Source organism: Eretmochelys imbricata, chromosome 2 (assembly GCF_965152235.1).
Source record: "Eretmochelys imbricata isolate rEreImb1 chromosome 2, rEreImb1.hap1, whole genome shotgun sequence".
NCBI classification, from domain to species: Eukaryota; Metazoa; Chordata; order Testudines; family Cheloniidae; genus Eretmochelys; species Eretmochelys imbricata.
The window spans coordinates 161,509,431-161,528,629 of NC_135573.1; the positions used below are offsets into that span (position 1 = coordinate 161,509,431).

A 19,199-nucleotide genomic window follows, 5' to 3' on the forward strand; every position below is an offset into this window, starting at 1 on the left:
CTTGTGGGTACGCAAGACACATCACTCTGAAAGGTGTACAGTAGTCTGGAAAGGTGGAGAGCCACTGCTCTAACCCATCTGATGCGGCTTCTCAACAGGCATCATCATCGAAGTGCCAGTTTTGCCAGGACTGTCCAAGGTTCATATTCCCAGCCCTCATTAGCCTGCTAGCTTCAGTATTTTGCCCTCATTCCCCCATTTGGAAACACACTCCCGCTTTCAGCATGAATGGGAGCACCTTATCTCAGACAAATGGTGCTGGAAGTAACATAATTGGGCTACACCATCCACTTTACTTTGCTCTCTCATTTCCCTTCCCGGTCCCTCTTCAGGCACCCTTCTCATGTGCCCTTGATTAGACAGGAAGTAGGCAACTTTCTTCATCTAGGAGCAATAGAACTGGTACCTACTCAATATAAGGCAAAAGGTTTCTATTCAGACTATTTCCTTGTAGGAGAATGGAGGGTAGAGACAAATTCTAGGTTTCAGACTCCTAAACAGATTTGTGAATCCCAGAAATTCAGGTAAATGCTGGCAGTGATAATTTATTTCCTACATTCGGGGGATTGGTTTTTGTCTGTTGACCTCCAGGGTGCCTACTTCTGTATAGCAGTGCATCTGCCACTTAAAAGATTCCTCCAATTTGTGGTAGGCAAAGATCATTTTCAGTATTAAGTCCTCTTGTTTTGCCTCGCCTCTGCTCTGAGAGTATTGTTGAAGATTCTGTTCGCCAGAAGCAGGGAATGAGCGAAAGGGGATGGATCACTTGATGATTATCTGTTCTGTTCATGCCCTCTGGGGCACCTGGCACTGACCACTGTCAGAAGACAGGATAGTGGGCTAGATAGACCTTTGGTCTGACCCAGTAGGGTCATTCTTATGTTCTGTGAGTAGTGGTGGCTTACCTACGTAGCTAGACTGTTCCTGTAGCATACCTGTACCTCGACTATTGGTTATTCAAATGTCGACTCTAGCAAGAAGTGTTATCTGCCACAAGGACAGCACTTTCTTTATTTTTGGACCTGCCTCCAGCTGATCATAAAAAAAATCCAGACAAATGCCTGTTCAGAACGTACAATTCGTAGGGGATTTGTCTGGATTCCCTGACATCTAGGACATCCCTTCCCATGGACAGGTTCTGGACAGTATTGAGCCTCCTCAAAACAATTCAAGACTGCCCCAGACATCAGTCAAAAACTGCCTTCAGCTTCCGAGTCTCATGCTGTTTGCACTTCCATGACAAAGCATGCAAAGTTACACCTTTGCTATTTCCAGGGGTGACTCAGAATGGCTTACTCACCAAACAGTATAAACAAGAAAGTGTAGATTCCCCAGCAGGTGAAGCATTCCCTAGACTGATGGAAGATTCATCGCAATATAGGGGTGGAGGATGTCCCCTTCCTCCAACTAGAACTGATAACGACTAACAGGTGCATCTCAGCATTGAAGGATACACCTCGGCTCCCTGAGAGTACAGAGCAGATAGTCACTTCCAGAGCCCACTTTCCATATCGATCTCCTGGATCTCAGAGCAGTTATGAATGTCTATCTTCATTTCCTTCCTCTCATCAGACACAGATCTATCAAAGTCGTGACACTACTGCATGTTTTATATCAATCGGCAAGAAGGGACAAGATCGCTTTTCCTCCGCACCAAAGCAATAAAGCTGTGGAATTGGTGCATAAAGCATCACATAAGGATCTCAGCAATGTGTATCTCTCTGGCTTATAGAATGCCAGAGCTAACACACTCAGCAAGCACTCCTCCCAATATTACTAATGGGAGTTGGATTCTTGGGTTCTATTTGCAAGATTTCACACTTGAGGGTTTCCAGATGTAGAGCTTTTCGCCACAACTACAAATTTAAAAATGCCACCTGTTTTTCTCAAGGGGAGGTTTAGATCACAATTCACTGGGGGATTTCTGCCTTCGATGGGCAGACTGTTTTATGCCTTCCCTCCTCCACCTCTCATCCTCAAGGTGATAAACAATATCAAGCAGAACAAAGCGAAGTTATTCTGATAGGCCTGATGTGGTAAAGGGAAGTGTGCGTCCCTTAGCTGTTTCACTTCATTCTCTCTCTTCAAATCGATCTTCCAGCTGTTCAACTCCTCTCTCAAGGTGCCGGATGCCTGGTACATCTCAACTTGGGCATTCTTTGCTACAAGGTGTGGTTCCTAGGTGGTTTGCAGGGCTAGGCATGCTGCTTTGCAGAGGTACGACGTACTATTAAATAGGAGAAAAGTTTCCACCGGAACTATTTACCTTCAAAAGTGGACAACATTTGGCCACTGGTGCAAACTCCACAGTGCTACCCTTGAATCTGCTCTGCTTCCCCTCGCTCTGGAGTACCTGCTATATCTTAAGAACACAGGACTGTCCCTCAATTCCATAAAAGTTCGCTTGGCAGCCCTGACAGCCTTAGGTTTCTCTGTTTGTTCACCCCACAACTGCTAGATTTAGGGAATCTCTTCCCACAGATAAAGGTTTGTACTCCTGCTTGAGATCTGAATTTGATTCTCAAAAGCCTCACAAAGTCTGCATTTGAACCAGTGGCAACCTGCTCCTTATTTAGTTTATCAAGGAAAGCAAACTTCCTAGTGGTGATTACCTCAGCCTGCAGAATCTGAGAGGTTGGGGCTTGAATAGTAGACCCGCCTTTTGTGACATTTCCCAAGGATAAGGGTTGGGGTCTTACATCAGACAAATCTATTACTATCCACTTATCCACAATGGGTTCCTAGTGCTAAAAATAATTTCACTGATAGTGTGGACCTGGCAAAACTATATTTCAGTAGAGCTGCAGAAAGGAAGTTTTATCCTCAAGTTATCCAACATTTATGAGTAGGCTTGGAAGGATTAGATTTTTATCAGTAAATGTTGATTTCACCCAACACACAGAAATAAAAAAATATATATATATATATTATATTTATTCGTCGGCAGTCATAATTTACAGATAGGCCAAGTAAGAAAAAGGCTGTTGGAGAACTTCAGTAGCATTTGATTCAGTGATATTTACCTTGTATATTTTGACATATGATAACAATTTGTGTTTTAACAGTGTCAAAGCTTTAACTTTTGAATCAGTGTCTACTGACATTAAATTTCCTACAACTGTGAAAATTTAAATTGAGAACCTTAAAAATGCATAGAAATATTGTTTTAAAAAAATGAATTCTGCCATGCCCAATTAGCAGCAGGTTGATTTGTTGGTCTAGATAGGCTCAAGAATGGAGTTTTGGGGCAGTAGCAGAATTAAAATGGCTTGTCTCCAAGAGGAGTGGCTGTATTAACTATTCGTGTTTGGCTTGTTTTTATATGTGATCAAAAAACAAACTGATGGTATTTGTACATTAGTCTAATAAACAAAGATTTGCACATCTCTAGTGGGCACTACCTCACTACTAGTTGGACTGAGAAACCAAAAACTCTGTTTCATATAGGCCACGAAGCATCCATCAGATGGCATTAAATTAGGCACTCCTGATGTGATCTGGATTTGATTCATAGCTGTTTAAGGCCAGAAGGAATCACTGTTCATCTAATTCTGACCTCCTACATAATACAGGCCAGAGAATCTCACTTTGTAATTTACTCCTGGGGGAATTCTGTGCTGCCAGGAGGGAATTGGGTGCGCCGCCACATGGCGGGACTGCTACATAGGGGCTGGGTTCCAATCCCAGAAACAGCGCACGCCGGCATGCAGTGTGGCTCTGCATGCTGGAAGATGGTGCTCATCAAGGGAATTGTGAACCTGGGCTGAGGAGTGCCGGAGACAGCGGAGCAAGCCCGCCACCCTGCTCCCTGGCAGGAGCTCGAGAGCTGGATAAAAACGTCTGACAAGCCAGAAGTGGCCCGCTAGCCGTAGTTTGCCCACCCCTGGTCTAGGATGTTTCTTAAGGAGTACAGAAATTACATGGTTTCTATAATGACCAACCTAAACCAGATCACGTATTATAAATCGACAGCATTGCTTTTAAATCATTAAATAAAATGGTAGTTCACAACATATTTTCGGTTAGAACCATGTAAAAAGGAATTTTGGCTTCAGATCAGTGTTGTATCTGCTTAAATACAGCATATAGCATAGAAACCTGTTTAAGATCATTAACGGCAGTGTAATCCTTTGTAAATTAAATAAACTTGTATGTTGAAGATTACTGATGAAGTTGGTCCAAAATGAAAAAGAATAGCATGGTTGTGATATGGACAGAAGACTTATTTATTATTTTTGTTTTCAATTATATAGGTGTGAGAAGCTGGAATGTAACTTTTAACTTGCTGTGGTACATTTACCAAAGGAACAAATAGGAGCGGTAATGAAGTAGTATTGTATGAGCAGTAATTTAAAGCTGACCTTTTTCTGTAATGCCAAATGGATCATGACAAAATAGTCAGTTTGATTTTACTGCCCTTCAAATTTAGCATGCTTGAGGTTATACATTTTTTATTTTCAGTTTCCATTCTAAATTTGAGTCTTTATGGAGCTATCAAGATTGTGGCTTAAAGATAGGCATTTGATATTTGACCTTTTTGATAAAGTCCTCCTATAAGAGGGTTTTTAATGGAAACTGGATGTTCCTTTGGTTGCTTAGTGCTTTCAGCAGTTGAAGTGTAGTCCAGTACTAAGAACAAAGAGGGCTTCCTGTTCTTCTCCTTGCGTTTGTAGTCCCTTATTCACTTTGCAGCAGTACTGCAAAAGCCTTTTGATCTTATTGGATGTGGTTTTCTGAAGCAGGATCTAGTTTTACAGAGATCCTCAGTTTGTTCTTCATCCGCTGCTGAGCATAGCTATATATTCCAAGGACTAGATCATTAAGCAGACACAGAAGTGCTCCAGTTAGAGAGACTGTCCCAAACATGCTAGTAGGAGCTATAGCTACAACACACAGTTTCTGCTGAGCTATGCCATTGTCCTTTCTGGTTGATCCTTTTAGGATTCAGCAAGGTGTTCTCTCACTAAGGGCAGCTCTCATGTCAACCCATTTCTTGAAACCTTATTTGATTTAGCCAGCCTCTTTGTTGTGGTTGAGAAACCAAGACCCCAGCCTTCATTCAGAAACACTAAGACTGTGGGGTCCTTCATACTTCCTTTGATAGCTCAAGGTCTTAGTCTAGAACCAGACTATGAAGTCTGAGGTCCCACAGGAATATACATAGATTCCAAAAGAGACTAAGATCTGTTGAATTAGCACTGGTTCTGTCTGTTCAGTCAGTCCTGTGACTGTCATGGGTTTTCTACCAGATCACTCCTGCAATGCCCTAGACCAGAGGAAAAACAAAGGAAAAAGCTTACAGAGCTCCAGTCAGCATCATTTTCAGAGGAATCTGTCAGTGTGTTCACCCAATTCATAAGTGGAGGAGGGTGCATTTTCATGATGAGCCTAGGATTAGTTTGATTGTGGTCATCTTTCCCTATAGAACGAAACTGACAAATAGATGGGTCATACTATACCTTAACTTACTACGTTCCTCCAGCCCAAGACCATCTTAAGGTGAAGTGTGAGAAATTTAAAATGATCTTCCTAATTCTAGAATATCTGGAGATCAGATGGAAAATGCTGAAAACTAAAGTTCACTTTTATTATTTTACATACCTCTGTTGCCTCATTTCTCTTCTAAACTGAACTGTTGTCTCAATCTTCTCAGGATCTCCATATGGAAGTTTTTTTCCCATGTCTCTAGTCATTTTTGTTGAGTCTGAACCCCTTTTAGTTTTGCTACATCTAGTCTCCCGTAGACTTTTTTCAGTTGCCAGATGTGACCATGAGGAGCAAGCCATTCTGTGAAATGAACCAATTTTCTTCAAATTAAGCTTGTTTTGAGGATCTCATTGAAACTTGGTCAAGACTTGTCTTGGTTTTTGAGCTATACTGTGAACTTACATCTTAAGGTGTTATAAAAGTTGGAAACACATTACAATTTTTTTATTATAACAATGCTGTATTTTAAGGTATATGCACTCGGTTGAGATTCTGCCACCCCTTTTTAGAACTTCATTATTTCTAAGATTATAATTTTGGTGCCCAGATACTATGGTGATAGGTACCCTTTGGAAATATGTATTTTATACACATACACAAGGAACTGAGGCAGAGGGACTATGTAACTTTGGGAAAGTCACTTAAGAAGTCTGCAGTAGAGTAGAAAATTGAATTTGGGTCCTCCAAGTCCCAGACTAGCACCCTAACCATTGAGACATCCTACCTGTCTGGATTCTCAGATTTACTGAGGAAAGAAAATATTAATTTTTGTCTGCAGATGGGACTGACTTTAAAATTGCATAACTTCATTTCTTCTGCCTTGTGTTCTTCCCACCCAAGCAATTTTAACTTCTGGAAGAGTTTAGAAGTACTAGTGGTAGAAATCTAATGCTAATATCCCCTTTGAAATTGAACAATTCCATTTTCAAGTGATGTGCAGAATTTAATCTCCATGTGTATGTATAATCTCGATATAAATGTCTACCATAAATTTAAAAAAAGGATCAAAAAGGCACCTTAGAAACTAACAAAGTTATTTGAGCATAAGCTTTCGTGAGCTACAGCTCACTTCATCCTTTTCTTTTTGTGAATACAGACTAACGTGGCTGCTCCTCTGAAACCTGTCTTTTGGGTTAGTAACTCATTAAAAGATAGGAAACAAAGGGTAGGAATAAATCTCAATGGAGAGAGGAAAATAGCAGCATTTCCCAAGGCTCTGTACTGGGGCCAGTTGTGTTCAGCGTATTCATAAATGATCTGAAAAAAGGGGTAAAAAGGTGGCAAAGCTTGCAGATACAAAATTCCGTGACATAATTTAGGCCAAAGCAGATTGCGAAGTTACAAAGGGTTCTCACAAGACGGGGGACAAAATGGCAAAGTATTGGGCATTGGAAAACACAATCCCAGCTATACATACAAAATGGTGGGGTCTAAATTAGCTGTTCTAACTCAAGAAAGAGCTCCTGGAGTCATTGTGGATAATTGCCACTGTACACTGGAGCAGATGTTTTCAGAGAATGTCTCTCCCCCCCCACGCCCCCATCCGCAAAAAAAGAAAAAAAAAGAAAAAAGCTAAGAATGCTAGGAACTATTAGGAAAGAGTTTGATAATAGGACAGAAAATATCATCCCACTGTATAAATCCATGATACAGCCACATCTTGAATACTGTGTGTAGTTCTGGTTTCTCTATCTCAAAAATATATATATATATATATATATATATATAGAAGAAAAAGTACAGAGAAGAGTAAGAAGAATGATTAGGCGTATGAAACAATGTCCATATGGAAAGATGAAAGACTGGGACTATTCAGTTTAGAAAAGAGACGACTAAGGGGGCGATATGTTAGAGGTCTATAAAATCATGGATGGTGTGGAGAAAGAGTGAATAAGTGTTGTTTACCTCTTCACGTAACACAAGTACCAGGGGTAACCCAGTGAAATTAATAGGCAGCAGATTTAAAACAAAAGTATTTTTTCACACAATGCACAGTCAACCTGTGGAACTCCTTGCAAGAGGATATTGAGAAGGCCAAGTCTATAACAGGGTTCATAAAAGATAGTGTCCCTAGTGTCAAGTGGAGTGCCCCAGGGGTCGGTCCTGGGGCCGGTTTTGTTCAATATCTTCATAAATGATCTGGAGGATGGTATGGATTGCACTCTCAGCAAATTTGCGGATGATACTAAACTGGGAGGAGTGGTTGATACGCTGGAGGGCAGGGATAGGATACAGAGGGACCTAGACAAATTGGAGGATTGGGCCAAAAGAAATCTGATGAGGTTCAATAAGGATAAGTGCAGAGTCCTGCACTTAGGACGGAAGAACTCAATGTACAGCTACAGACTATGGACCGAATGGCTAGGCAGCAGTTCTGCGGAAAAGGACCTAGGGGTGACAGTGGACGAGAAGCTGGATATGAGTCAGCAGTGTGCCCTTGTTGCCAAGAAAGCCAATGGCATTTTGGGATGTATAAGTAGGGGCATAGCGAGCAGATCGAGGGACGTGATCGTTCCCCTCTATTCGACATTGGTGAGGCCTCATCTGGAGTACTGTGTCCAGTTTTGGGCCCCACACTACAAGAAGGATGTGGATAAATTGGAGAGAGTCCAGCGAAGGGCAACAAAAATGATTAGGGGTCTGGAACACATGAGTTATGAGGAGAGGCTGAGGGAACTGGGATTGTTTAGTCTGCAGAAGAGAAGAATGAGAGGGGATTTGATAGCTGCTTTCAACTACCTGAGAGGTGGTTCCAGAGAGGATGGTTCTAGACTATTCTCAGTGGTAGAAGAGGACAGGACAAGGAGTAATGGTCTCAAGTTGCAGTGGGGGAGGTTTAGGTTGGATATTAGGAAAAACTTCTTCACTAGGAGGGTGGTGAAACACTGGAATGCATTACCTAGGGAGGTGGTAGAATCTCCTTCCTTAGAAGTTTTTAAGGTCAGGCTTGACAAAGCCCTGGCTCGGATGATTTAATTGGGGATTGGTCCTGCTTTGAGCAGGGGGTTGGACTAGATGACCTCCTGAGGTCCCTTCCAACCCTGATATTCTATGATTCTGTGATTCCCTAGCCTGTTTGCCAGAAGCTGGGAATAGGTGACACGAGATGGATCACTTGATGATTACGTGTTCTGTTCATTCCCTCTGGGGCATCCTATCGGAAGACAGGATACTGGGCTAGATGGACCTTTGGTCTGACCCATATGACCGTTCTTATGGAGAATAGGTCCACCAATGGCTATTAGCCAAGAATGTCAGGGCACAACCTCATGTTCTGGGTGTCCCAAAACCTCTGGCTGCCAGAAGCTGGAAATGGACAACAGGATGGATCACTTGATAATTGTCCTGTTCTGTTTATTCCCTCTGAAGCTTCTGGTACCCGCCACTGTTGGAAGATATGATACTGGGCTAGATGGACCATTGGTCTGACCCAATGTGGCCATTTTTATGTTCTTATCAGATGTGAAATTCATGATGCAGTTCACGGATGGGGTAGGAAAAGCAGTTGAAGTTTGGGAGTGCTAACAAGATGCTAATTGTCCCCCTGAGTAGTGACTACAAACATAAAGCTATGAAGATCACATTAACTGAGTGATTTAATTTAAATGTAAAATTTGAGTCTGCCTTGACAGATACTTTGATAGATCTGGAGTTGTAAAGTTTTCCTGGAACAGGTCTAATCTGGTCAGTCTTTGGAAAACAGCACTGCATTGGTTATTGCCTCGTTCACATATGAAATATCTTTGTAATCATATGGGCTAGAAATATAATTAATTTAAAAAATGCAAGCTTAAAAAACCTCTAAGACTGCTTTGGATGTTGCAAAAGTCATAGAAGCTGAGTGTGTGAGACAGTGTGACATGAGCATTACTCATAACCCTAAAAACGTAATCTCTTTTCCTGGAAGAGAACTGAATTGCTCCACCTTTCCATGATATAGAATTTGGCCAATAATGTGGAAGAAAGACAGTGTTCCATAATAAGTTCTCTAAAGAAAACGGAGGTTTATTGTTTGAGCTGTCTTTAATTCTATGGTTTTCTGTTTCTAACTGTGGTTGTAATTGCTAATTCTTCGCCCTTAAAAGATGCTTCAGGAAGAGATTGCATATATAGCAACAATGCATATGGTGAAGAGACTTCTTTCAGAGCAGGAAGCAGAGGAAGTTGCCTAGAAAGGAAATTGCATGTGGTTGAACAGTTTCCTAGTAAAATCTTAACATTTATTAATTTGATGGAGCAGTTAGACAAAGTTGTGTATAGTTTTGTTACCCAGCATAAAACCTGTAGCATATTGCTGGCAGTAATTGACAGAAGCCAGTTTACATTATTTGTGTTCTTGTTTTTGAAACTAATTTGTTAATTAGGGAAGCTCAAAGCTTGTTTTTGTTTAATATTTTTGACAATTGTATAAAAGTCTGCAGTATGGCAATTTACAGTGGTGTCTGTGGAATTTATTCTTAATTTGAATTAAGTGGAGCATCATAAAATTTAAAGGGTTCATTTCTAAAACTTTAATATGTTGAAAAGTGGGTAAATATTTGTCCAGTAATCAAATTGGTCAAACTGGATTCAATATTGGGTTCATTCTGAGCTTATAAATTAGAAGGACTCTTATTTTAAATGGCAGTTTATTAGTTGAGATTTTTTGCCTGGGACATCTACCAGATTACTCCTGTTGCTGGATCCTTCACTGCACTTGATGATTTTTTATTGTAATCAATATTTACTTTGGTACACTTAGCAGCAAAGTATGTGGGTTTTGTTAAAACTCAGTATAGCTGAGTTGTTAATTAACATAGGTGCTTTGAGGCTATTTTAGTAATAGTGTAGCACCTCGGAGACCATTATTCCAAGCACTGTACAAACAGAACAAAAAGATGGTCCCTGCACCTAAAAGCTTATGATCAAAGTTATAAGATGAGAGAACAGACAGACCAACAGGGAAGTCCAGGCAACTGAGAGAGAATATTGGTAGGTAGCGATCTCAGCTCACCATGGTAGGCAGCGATCTCAGCTCATCAATGACCTAATCATGTTGACATTTTTTGTGAAGACACTTCTTTCTCGGGTAGAAGGGAGTCGGAAGTATAAGACAGTTCTGAAAATCTTTTTCCATTTTTTTAATATCTTGGCATACTTGCCCCTTTCTAGCTATTAACCATAAGCGTTTTCTTGCTTTAATTTCTATTTTATATTGTGAGTTTTTCAATACACATTCTTCACTCTCTAGGCATGAAAAGCTTGTCAGAGTTGGAACACATTTTTGAATTGCAGCATCCTATTACAAAACAAACAGCTAAGTCTAAATCAATTTGATATTTTTAAAAAGAACATTAATAATTGAATGCAGTATATCAAATGTGTTGTACTATTTCAGTTCTAGGTTGACACTATGTAATATGCTGATGTAGACTTCTGAGTTTTGGGGGGGGGGTGGAATCATGGAGAAAACTTGTTTAAGTGAGTGATGGAGACTATTGTAGTGTACAGTCTTGCTCTATAAAGTGCTGAGACTTCCAACTTTCATTGAAGGCAACATATGAAATTTGCTATTGTATTATTGGAGAGAATCCAGAGGCGATCAAGAATAAGGGGGTTTAGAAACCATGAACTGTGAGGAAAGGTTGAAAGAACTCAGCATGTTTAGTGTAGAGAAGAGAAGGCTAATGGGAGAGATAAGTCCTCATATATGTAAAAGGTTATCATAAAGAGGTCACTGATGAATCTTTCTCCACGTCCACTGAGAGTAGGAGAAGTAATAATGGGTTTAATTTAAATTAAGGGAGACTTAGGTTAGTTATTAGGCAGAACTTTTCAACTATAAGCGTATGTAAGCTATGGAAAAGCTTATCTAAGGAGGTTGTGGAATCCGCATCATTCGAGGGTTTTAAAAACAGGTTAGACAAACATCTGTCAGGGATGATCTAGGCATATGCAATCCTGCTTCAGTATGGGCTGGACTAGAGGTCCCTTCCAGTCCTGCATTTCTGTGATTCTAAATATCAAATATAAAATGAAAATCCTGCCTTTTACATCTGTGTGGTATGTGATGTTTAGTTACTATATGTAGAATAGTAAGCTATAATCACTGTTTAAACTTTGGAAATAAAATCCAAAATTGCTATAGGAATTTCGCCCAAACGGTCTCCTAAAAATTGAAGTGTCTGTTTCAGAAACAGCAAAGTGGAACAAAAAGTTTTTCTGAACCATGTTGCAAATTAATTAAACCTGTTTCTTGCCGTACTACAGCAGTCCTAGAAATAAATACTGGCATTTTCAAAACTTTACCAGTAAAGACTGGAGCAAAGGTTGTCTTCATTTTCTTGTTTATCACCAAGCTAATTCTAGTATTTAATCTAGTATTCTCTGTGTACTGTTAATTGCCCTCTTGCCAAGTGTGTTTCAGTACAAGGAAGGTTAGAAAAGACTGTTCGTTGTGATCAGACCTTTCATTATGCTGGCTAACCTAAATTTCCAAAGAGTAAACAATTATATTAAGTCCAAATTCAAAGAGTGGCTTTTAATTTGAATATAGTTGCATATTCTCTTCTGAATTGAGTAGACAACTTGGCATTTTGGAGGCATGAGTGTTAACGCATCACCAAACTTAGTTGCCTTAGTTGCATCTACTCTCTTCACCTGTAGAGTGCCTCTAGCATTTCTTAACTTTTGCATGTGGACCAGTGTGATAACAAATTTGACATGCAAATTAGTTATCCTAAAATGTAAGTAAAATTGGCTCTTTGGGTATTACTTCTCATTTTGGATTTTTTTGTAATGTCTATTCTTTGTTTTCTTTTCAGATACAGAACATGGTCTCGGAAACTGGATTAAAGCAATCTTGTTGACATTTTTATTTATACTTCTTTATTTTTGTATTTGACTTAAAGTGCCATGAGAAAATTTGCATATTGCAAGGTGGTCCTTGCCACCTCACTGGTTTGGGTCCTTTTGGATATGTTTCTATTGCTGTACTTCAGTGAATGCAACAAATGTGATGAGAAAAAAGAGCGAGGTCTACCTGCTGGAGATGGTGAGTAGATGTTCATAAATTACAATTTATAAGCATCAGTGAAAACTTGCCCATTGATAATTCCCAACAGTGTGTGTATGGCTTCATCTTGTACATATTACAAATGTTTTCAGAGCCTTGGAAAAAAAAAACAACCACAAACACACCCACCCACCCCTCAAAAAACAGCATGAAGGTTGTGTAGGCTCTCTAATACCTGCGGCATTCTGAAGGCAGATTTAATTTAAGATGACTTTAGAAATCAATTGCATGGAAAATATAGGAAGGTAACAGTTAAGAAAATAATCCAAATCCTTCCCTACCGTAATGTAAATCTGCAGTAACTCCATTGACATCAATAGCATTACATCAGTGAAACTAAGAGCTGTATTTGGCCGATTAATATAGTAATTTTGAAGGACAGTGACCTCATTACAAAATAAATGTTGGAACAAAAGGGTATTTATTAAAATTAGTACAGTAAGCCCTCCATGGTTGCGCTATTGAATAAGTGTGTATTTTGAAACAGGAACTATTTTATTCTGTAGCAAAGTTCTTCAAGAAATCTCTGCTACTCCTGTTCTCCTTTGCTTCCCAGTATAGTTTCCATATGCCACCCAATGGAGCTCTCAGTGCTTTTAGAAAGAATATTTTCAACTGCATAAAACTGTTGCTACTATAGTATAAAGTATGGAGCTTGTCTGGGTTCAATATAGGTAAGACTATTTTTCTTTGTAGATGTACAAAACCAAGTAAAGCTGTATAATACAGATGGAGCTGGCAATGGCCATTGTTAAGATGGCCTTCCACTTTCCATTATAACTCTGACTTCAGGATGGGTTGATTTTAAATCACCTGGTGGAAAGCCTCTCTTTAAATTGGTTTTAATCCATCTTTCTGTTCTCTAAAGAAGGGTGCATTCTCATTGGTTGATATTACCATTAAATCATGTTGATTTACAACTAAATAGAGCCTCTACTCTGGATTAGGTACAGCTGTTTGCTACCTAGGATGGTATAACTGTAGATAAAAATATAGATATGGGCTGTCAAGCGATTAAAAATATTAATCACACTGTTAAACAACAATAAAATACCATGCATTTAAATATTTTTTCTGCATTTTCAAATATTGATTTCAATTACAACTCAGAACAGTGTGCAGTGCTTACTTTATATTTTTGATTACAAATATTTGTGCTATAAAAAAATTTTTTCAATTCACCTCATATTAGTACTGTAATAGTCTCTATCATGAAAGTTGCACTTACAAATGTAGAATTTTGTACAAACAAAACCTGCATTCAAAAATAACTTCAGAGCCTACAAATCCACTCAGTCCTACTTCTTGTTCAGTCACCTAGACAAGTTTGTTTACATTTACAGGAGATAATGCTGCCCGCTTCTTGTTTACAGTGTCACCTGAAAGTGAGAACAGGTGCTTACATGGCAATGTTGTAACGGGTGTCGCAAGATATTTACATGCCAGATGTGTTAAAGATTCATATGTCCCTTCATGCTTCAACCACCATTCCAAGGGACATGTGTCAATGCTAATGAGCGGTTTTGCTCATAATGATCCAAAGCAGTGCGGACAGATGCATGTTCACTTTTGTCATCTGAATCAGATGCTACCAGCAGAAGGTTGATTTTCTTTTTCGGTGGTTCAGGTTCTGTAGTTTCCACGTCAGTGTTGCTTTTTTAAGGCTTCTGAAGGCATGCTCCACACCCTGTCCCTTTCAGATTTTGGAAGGCACTTCAGATTCTTAAATCTTGGGTCGAATGCTGTAGCTATCTCTAGAAATCTCACATTGGTACCTTCTTTGCATTTTGTCAAATCTGCAGTGAAAGTGTTCTTAATACGAACAACGCGCTGGGTCATCATCCGAGACTGCTATACCATAAAATATATGGCAGTGTAGCAAGGTGTCAGTTGGTCTGCCAAGCCGCTGGAGGGTTGTGGGGAGCTACTGCCTCACCGAAAGGCCTTGGTCACACCTCTCCGTTGATGGGGAATTAGCGGAGGGAGGTGTGCCGTCGTAATTGGCACGACACAGGAGTACCAGCCAGAGTCATTGGTGCCCCCCTTGAGCAGGGGAGCATCGCCAAGAGTCAGAGCTCTTTATTGGGGGGATGGCAGGGGTAGTGGAACACAGGCCCGCCCGACTCCACTGTGTTCCAGCACAGGGCCTTGATGGTGGGAGGAGAGGGTCTCGCCACTGGGTCAGCGGGGATCTGTCAGCAACATGCTGACCAAATACTAACTCACTGCACTATCCATTTCTGCCCCTGGGCTACTTCCTACCTGTTTTCTCGAGTGGGTCCCTCTGGTTCCTCCAACTTGTCGGGATATTCTGCCATCGGTAGCTCCAGCTCGCTCTCAGCATCAGGCTCACTCTGGCTCGGGTCGCTGCCTGGCTCCTCCAGTTCCTCGGGGTACTTTGTGGCCAGCAGTCCTTGTAGCCCAAGTCCTTCCTCAAGGTCAGGTTTTCCCTGGTCCAGGGCATCCCCTGGCTCGGCAGCAGGGTCTACAGGGAACAGCCAGCAGTCTGTGTCTGTCTCCCTCCCTGGTTCTGCCCTGACTAGACTAAGGGCCCTGCCTTTTGTACTTCCTGTTCCACCCCTCCCCTTCCGGGGGGTGGAGTAAACTTGGCCTGGCCCCGCCTACTCGGGCTGAGAGAGTGGCTCTTTACCCTCTGGTTCAGAGGGAGGCCACCCTGGCTCCCTCAAGGCAGAATGTGGGTAAAACATAGAGCAAGAGACATACAATTCTCCAGCAAGGAGTTCAGTTACAAATTTAATTAACGCATTCTTTTTTTTAACAAGCATGTCCTCTGGAATGGTGGCAGAAGCATGAAGGGGCATATGAATGTTTAGCATATTTGGCACATAAATACCTTGCAGTGAGGGCTATGGAAGTGCTTTGTGAACACCTGTTCTCACTTTCAGGTGATAATGCTGCTGAATTCTTACTTACAATATCTCCTGTGAATGAAAACAAATTTGCTTGTCTTAGTGATTGGTTGAACAAGAAGTAGGACTGAGTGGATTTGTAGGCTCTAAAATTTTACATTATTTTGCTTTTTGAGTGAAGTTATGTAACACAAAAAAATCTACATTTATAAGTTGCACTTTCACGATAAAGAGATTGCATTACGGTATTGTATGAGGTGAATTGAAAAATACTATTTCTTTTCTCATTTTTACAGTGCAAATATTTGTAATAAGAATATAAAGTGAGCTCTGTACACTTTGTATTCTGTGTTGTAATTGAAATCAATATATTTGAAAATGTAGGAAAAAATCCAAAAATATTTATTCCCATTGGTATTCTGTTTAACCGTGCGATTAATCGCAATTAATTTTTTTGAATTAATTGCGTGAGTTAACTGCGATTAATCGACAGCCCTACTCTCTTTCTATATATAATTTCTTTATTTAAGCAGTTATAAAGCTTTCAGATCCTTCTGAATTGTGCATTTTTAGTGTGTTTAGAAAAAGGTGAACGATGGATTGATTATTTACTAGATAATTAACTTTTTCGTCATGATTTGTGTCAAGCTGCATTAGGATGGTAACTAGAATTTAATTAAACACAACAGCTTATAACATTTATTTTAATTAAAGCAGCTGTGAATGCTTTAGATACATAAACTTCTCTTTATCAAAGGATGTTTCACACTTACAACTAAATGATTTATTAAACAGAGAAATTAAACAGTCAGTAAATTTAAACTGATTATCACAGGCCAGTCCGGGAAATTTTTCAAATACATCTAAGTGAAAGTAACTGCAGCTCAAGTTCTTACTTGCCTTCGTCTCTTGAAAATGACAGCCTCCTAAATTAGTTAGGCTGGCCTATTGTACCATATTTATAAGGCTTAACCTCATAAATTTGATTTCCCCCTAATTATTTAAATAGAAAAAACAATGTTTGTCTTAACTCAGTTTTTTATAGAGGATCATGGATTCAGCATATTTTTTCTTTAAACGTTTTAAGATGATATAGTAAGTTTAGACCTTAACATATTTTGTTTTTAAATTCAGATTTCATTTTTAACGGGTTTATATTTTAAAAGGAAATTGTTATTGTAATTTAAATAACAAAATCAATCTGATTTAAATAAAAAAAATTTTCTTATCCACCCTGACTAACCACTCAGGCTGAAATTTTTGAAATGTGTCAAAAAATGGTTCAGCCATTACCAAGAATGACGTTCGGGGAAATTTTTTTTGTAAATGGTAGAAACGTCTTACACTCATTTAATGGAGACGTACTAGTCCCTTCATGCTTTAGAGAAGGAACTTGAAAATATTGCGGGGTGTATGTCAGAGAGGTGCCTATAGAGGTCCCTGTGAAAATCCACCTCTATTTGAGAGTTACCAGTATATGCCCTTGAAAATTGACATTGATACATACACAGTGGTTTGGACACCAAGATTCCATCATGTCTTAGTATACTACTTCTAAGTGCAGCAGGAGCTGAGCAGGAGACTTCTTACAGTTGCTTCTTCTGGCTGTTTGGAGCTTCTGTTGTGCCAGCCACCAGAACTGAGTAGGGAGACTTTACGCTGTCTGCTTCTCTGCTGATGTCCAGCATCATGGAGTAGTAGGAGGAGGAGAAGGAGAAAACAGCCTGCATTTAAATGCAAGGAGTGAGGAGCTGGGAAAGCAGTACGCTAGGAAGGGACAGGAGCAGAGGGAGAAGGAGGATTGGTTATATGGGGCAGGAATAGAATGGGATAGACATGGGGAGATGTGGGCAGAAGGCCTTCTGATTTAAAGCGTCTTGAAAACCTGGAATAGAATTCAAGATTATTAAGTGACCACATTTCCCTGTTGTCTAGCAAGTAGCTGTGAAATCGACCAGCGATTCCCCTTCCAGTGACTGCTGTCAACTACTCCATAAGCTTAGTGGTAGAAGTCTATACTATGGATTTAAACTTGCCAACCCTAAAGGTGACCAGTACTGGGGGGGATGGGTTGGATTGAATATGGTTATATTACATGTGATAGAATTTCAATTTCCTTCACTTTTTTTTTTAAAAAAACCTAGGTAATTACACAGAAAAAGATTCCATTAAAAGTTAGGTTGCAAAGTCAAGCACCCAAGACTTAAGAAATATCAAAATTAAGGTGGTCCATGCAACTGTAAATCAAACCTGGAATGTATGCATTACCATGCAGTCTTTACATGATCACCTATTTATTTTTTTCTCCATGAGGCTTCTGCCTTATTCAGTGCATAGGATAGACAGTGCCCAAACAGGATTGTGTAGTGGAGGAAGCTGATTGTAGGACCCCAATCTCGTTTGTTACAGAACTTGGAAGTTGAGTAGTGAATGAGGCAGGAAACTGCAGGAAGAGAAGGGTTGATCTCATGGTTTAAGCAGTTGAATGCTGCCCCAGAGAACTGGGTTACCAATGTGCAACTCGACAAGTTCCTTAAACCAAATTTTTAGGAAGTCGCCACTAACTGTGTGGCTCATTTTTGGGTGCCCAATTTGAGACACATAGGATTTGATATACAGAAGTGCTGAGCAGTCACAACCACAATTGAAGTCAATGGCAGCTGTGCTTAGAATGTATAAACTGGAAGTACTTGGAAAAATCAGGTCCTAAGCATCTCAAGTGGGGCATTCGAAATTAGTACAGTAAAAACTTTGGTATCCAGCATGTTGAGGGAATGGAGGGTGTCAGTAAGTTAAAAATTCCGGTTAACTAAGAGGGGGGGAAGGAGCACAGGGTTGGGGTATGGGAGGGGATTCGAGGTGGCAGGTCCTGGTGGCGCTCTCCTCGGGTGGCTTCCCGCAAGAGGCGACATGTCCCTGCTGCTCCTAGGCTGAGATACAGTCAGGTGGCTCTGCATGTTGTATCTGCCTGCAGGCGCTGCGCCCGTAGCTCCCATGGCTGCGGTCCCTGGCCCATGGGAGCTACAGAGCCAGCGTAAGCCCACTGTGGCTGTTCCTCCGCCTAGGACCATTGACTTATTGCAGCTAATGGGAGCTGCGGGGGCAGTGCCTGTGGGCAGAGGCAGTGTGCAGAACCACCTGGCCACACCTCCACCTAGGGATCAGCAGGGACATGTCATCGCTTGCAGGGAGCCGCCTGAAGTGAGCACCATGTGGATCTGGCACCCCAAAACACTTCCCATGCCCTAACCCCCTGAGTCCTGTCCCGCACTCAAACTCCCTCCCAGAGCCCTCACCCCACAATCCTCCTCTCCTGTGGGCCCCCCCCACCGCAAAATGCGAGTTTATAGAGCTTTCTGGTTGGTAAAGTGCTGGATAACGCAGATTTTACTGTAGATACTTTGACCACTTCGGTCTTAATCTCTATGCCTTAATTTTCAGTTGTAAAATAGCGATGATATTTTACCTCATAAGTGTGTAGTGAAGATAAAATAAATAGTGTTGAGGCTCTTCTGATTTTAAGGCCAGAATCTGTGTTTGGAGCTTTTAATGTGACTAATTTCTTTTAAGTTTAATTACTGTGCCTATTTAAAAAAAAAAATGTGCAGAGGACAAATTACATTTGAAATTCCTTGAAACGTTCTGTTCCCTGATTGGCAGTGAAACTTTTTTGGGAGGAGAGGGGAACATGTATTAAACCTTCATCTCTGCAGTGGGAGGAGGCTTTCTCTTTGCTTTACTGCTGCTCCTATTGATGTTACTGGAGAATTTGGGTTGCACTGTCCATA

The 19,199-nt window shown here is 40.5% G+C and overlaps 1 protein-coding gene across 3 annotated transcripts in view; it reads left to right on the top strand.

The window, feature by feature from the left end:
• Positions 1-19,199, top strand: part of GALNT1 (polypeptide N-acetylgalactosaminyltransferase 1) — a 198,710-nt gene that overhangs the window by 61,451 nt on the left and 118,060 nt on the right. For all 3 annotated transcript variants that reach the window (XM_077810928.1, XM_077810927.1, XM_077810929.1), the window contains one exon: positions 12,291-12,520. In XM_077810928.1, coding sequence (XP_077667054.1) covers positions 12,382-12,520 — 139 coding nt within the window. In that variant the 5' untranslated portion in view covers positions 12,291-12,381. The remainder of the gene's footprint in view (positions 1-12,290; positions 12,521-19,199) is intronic.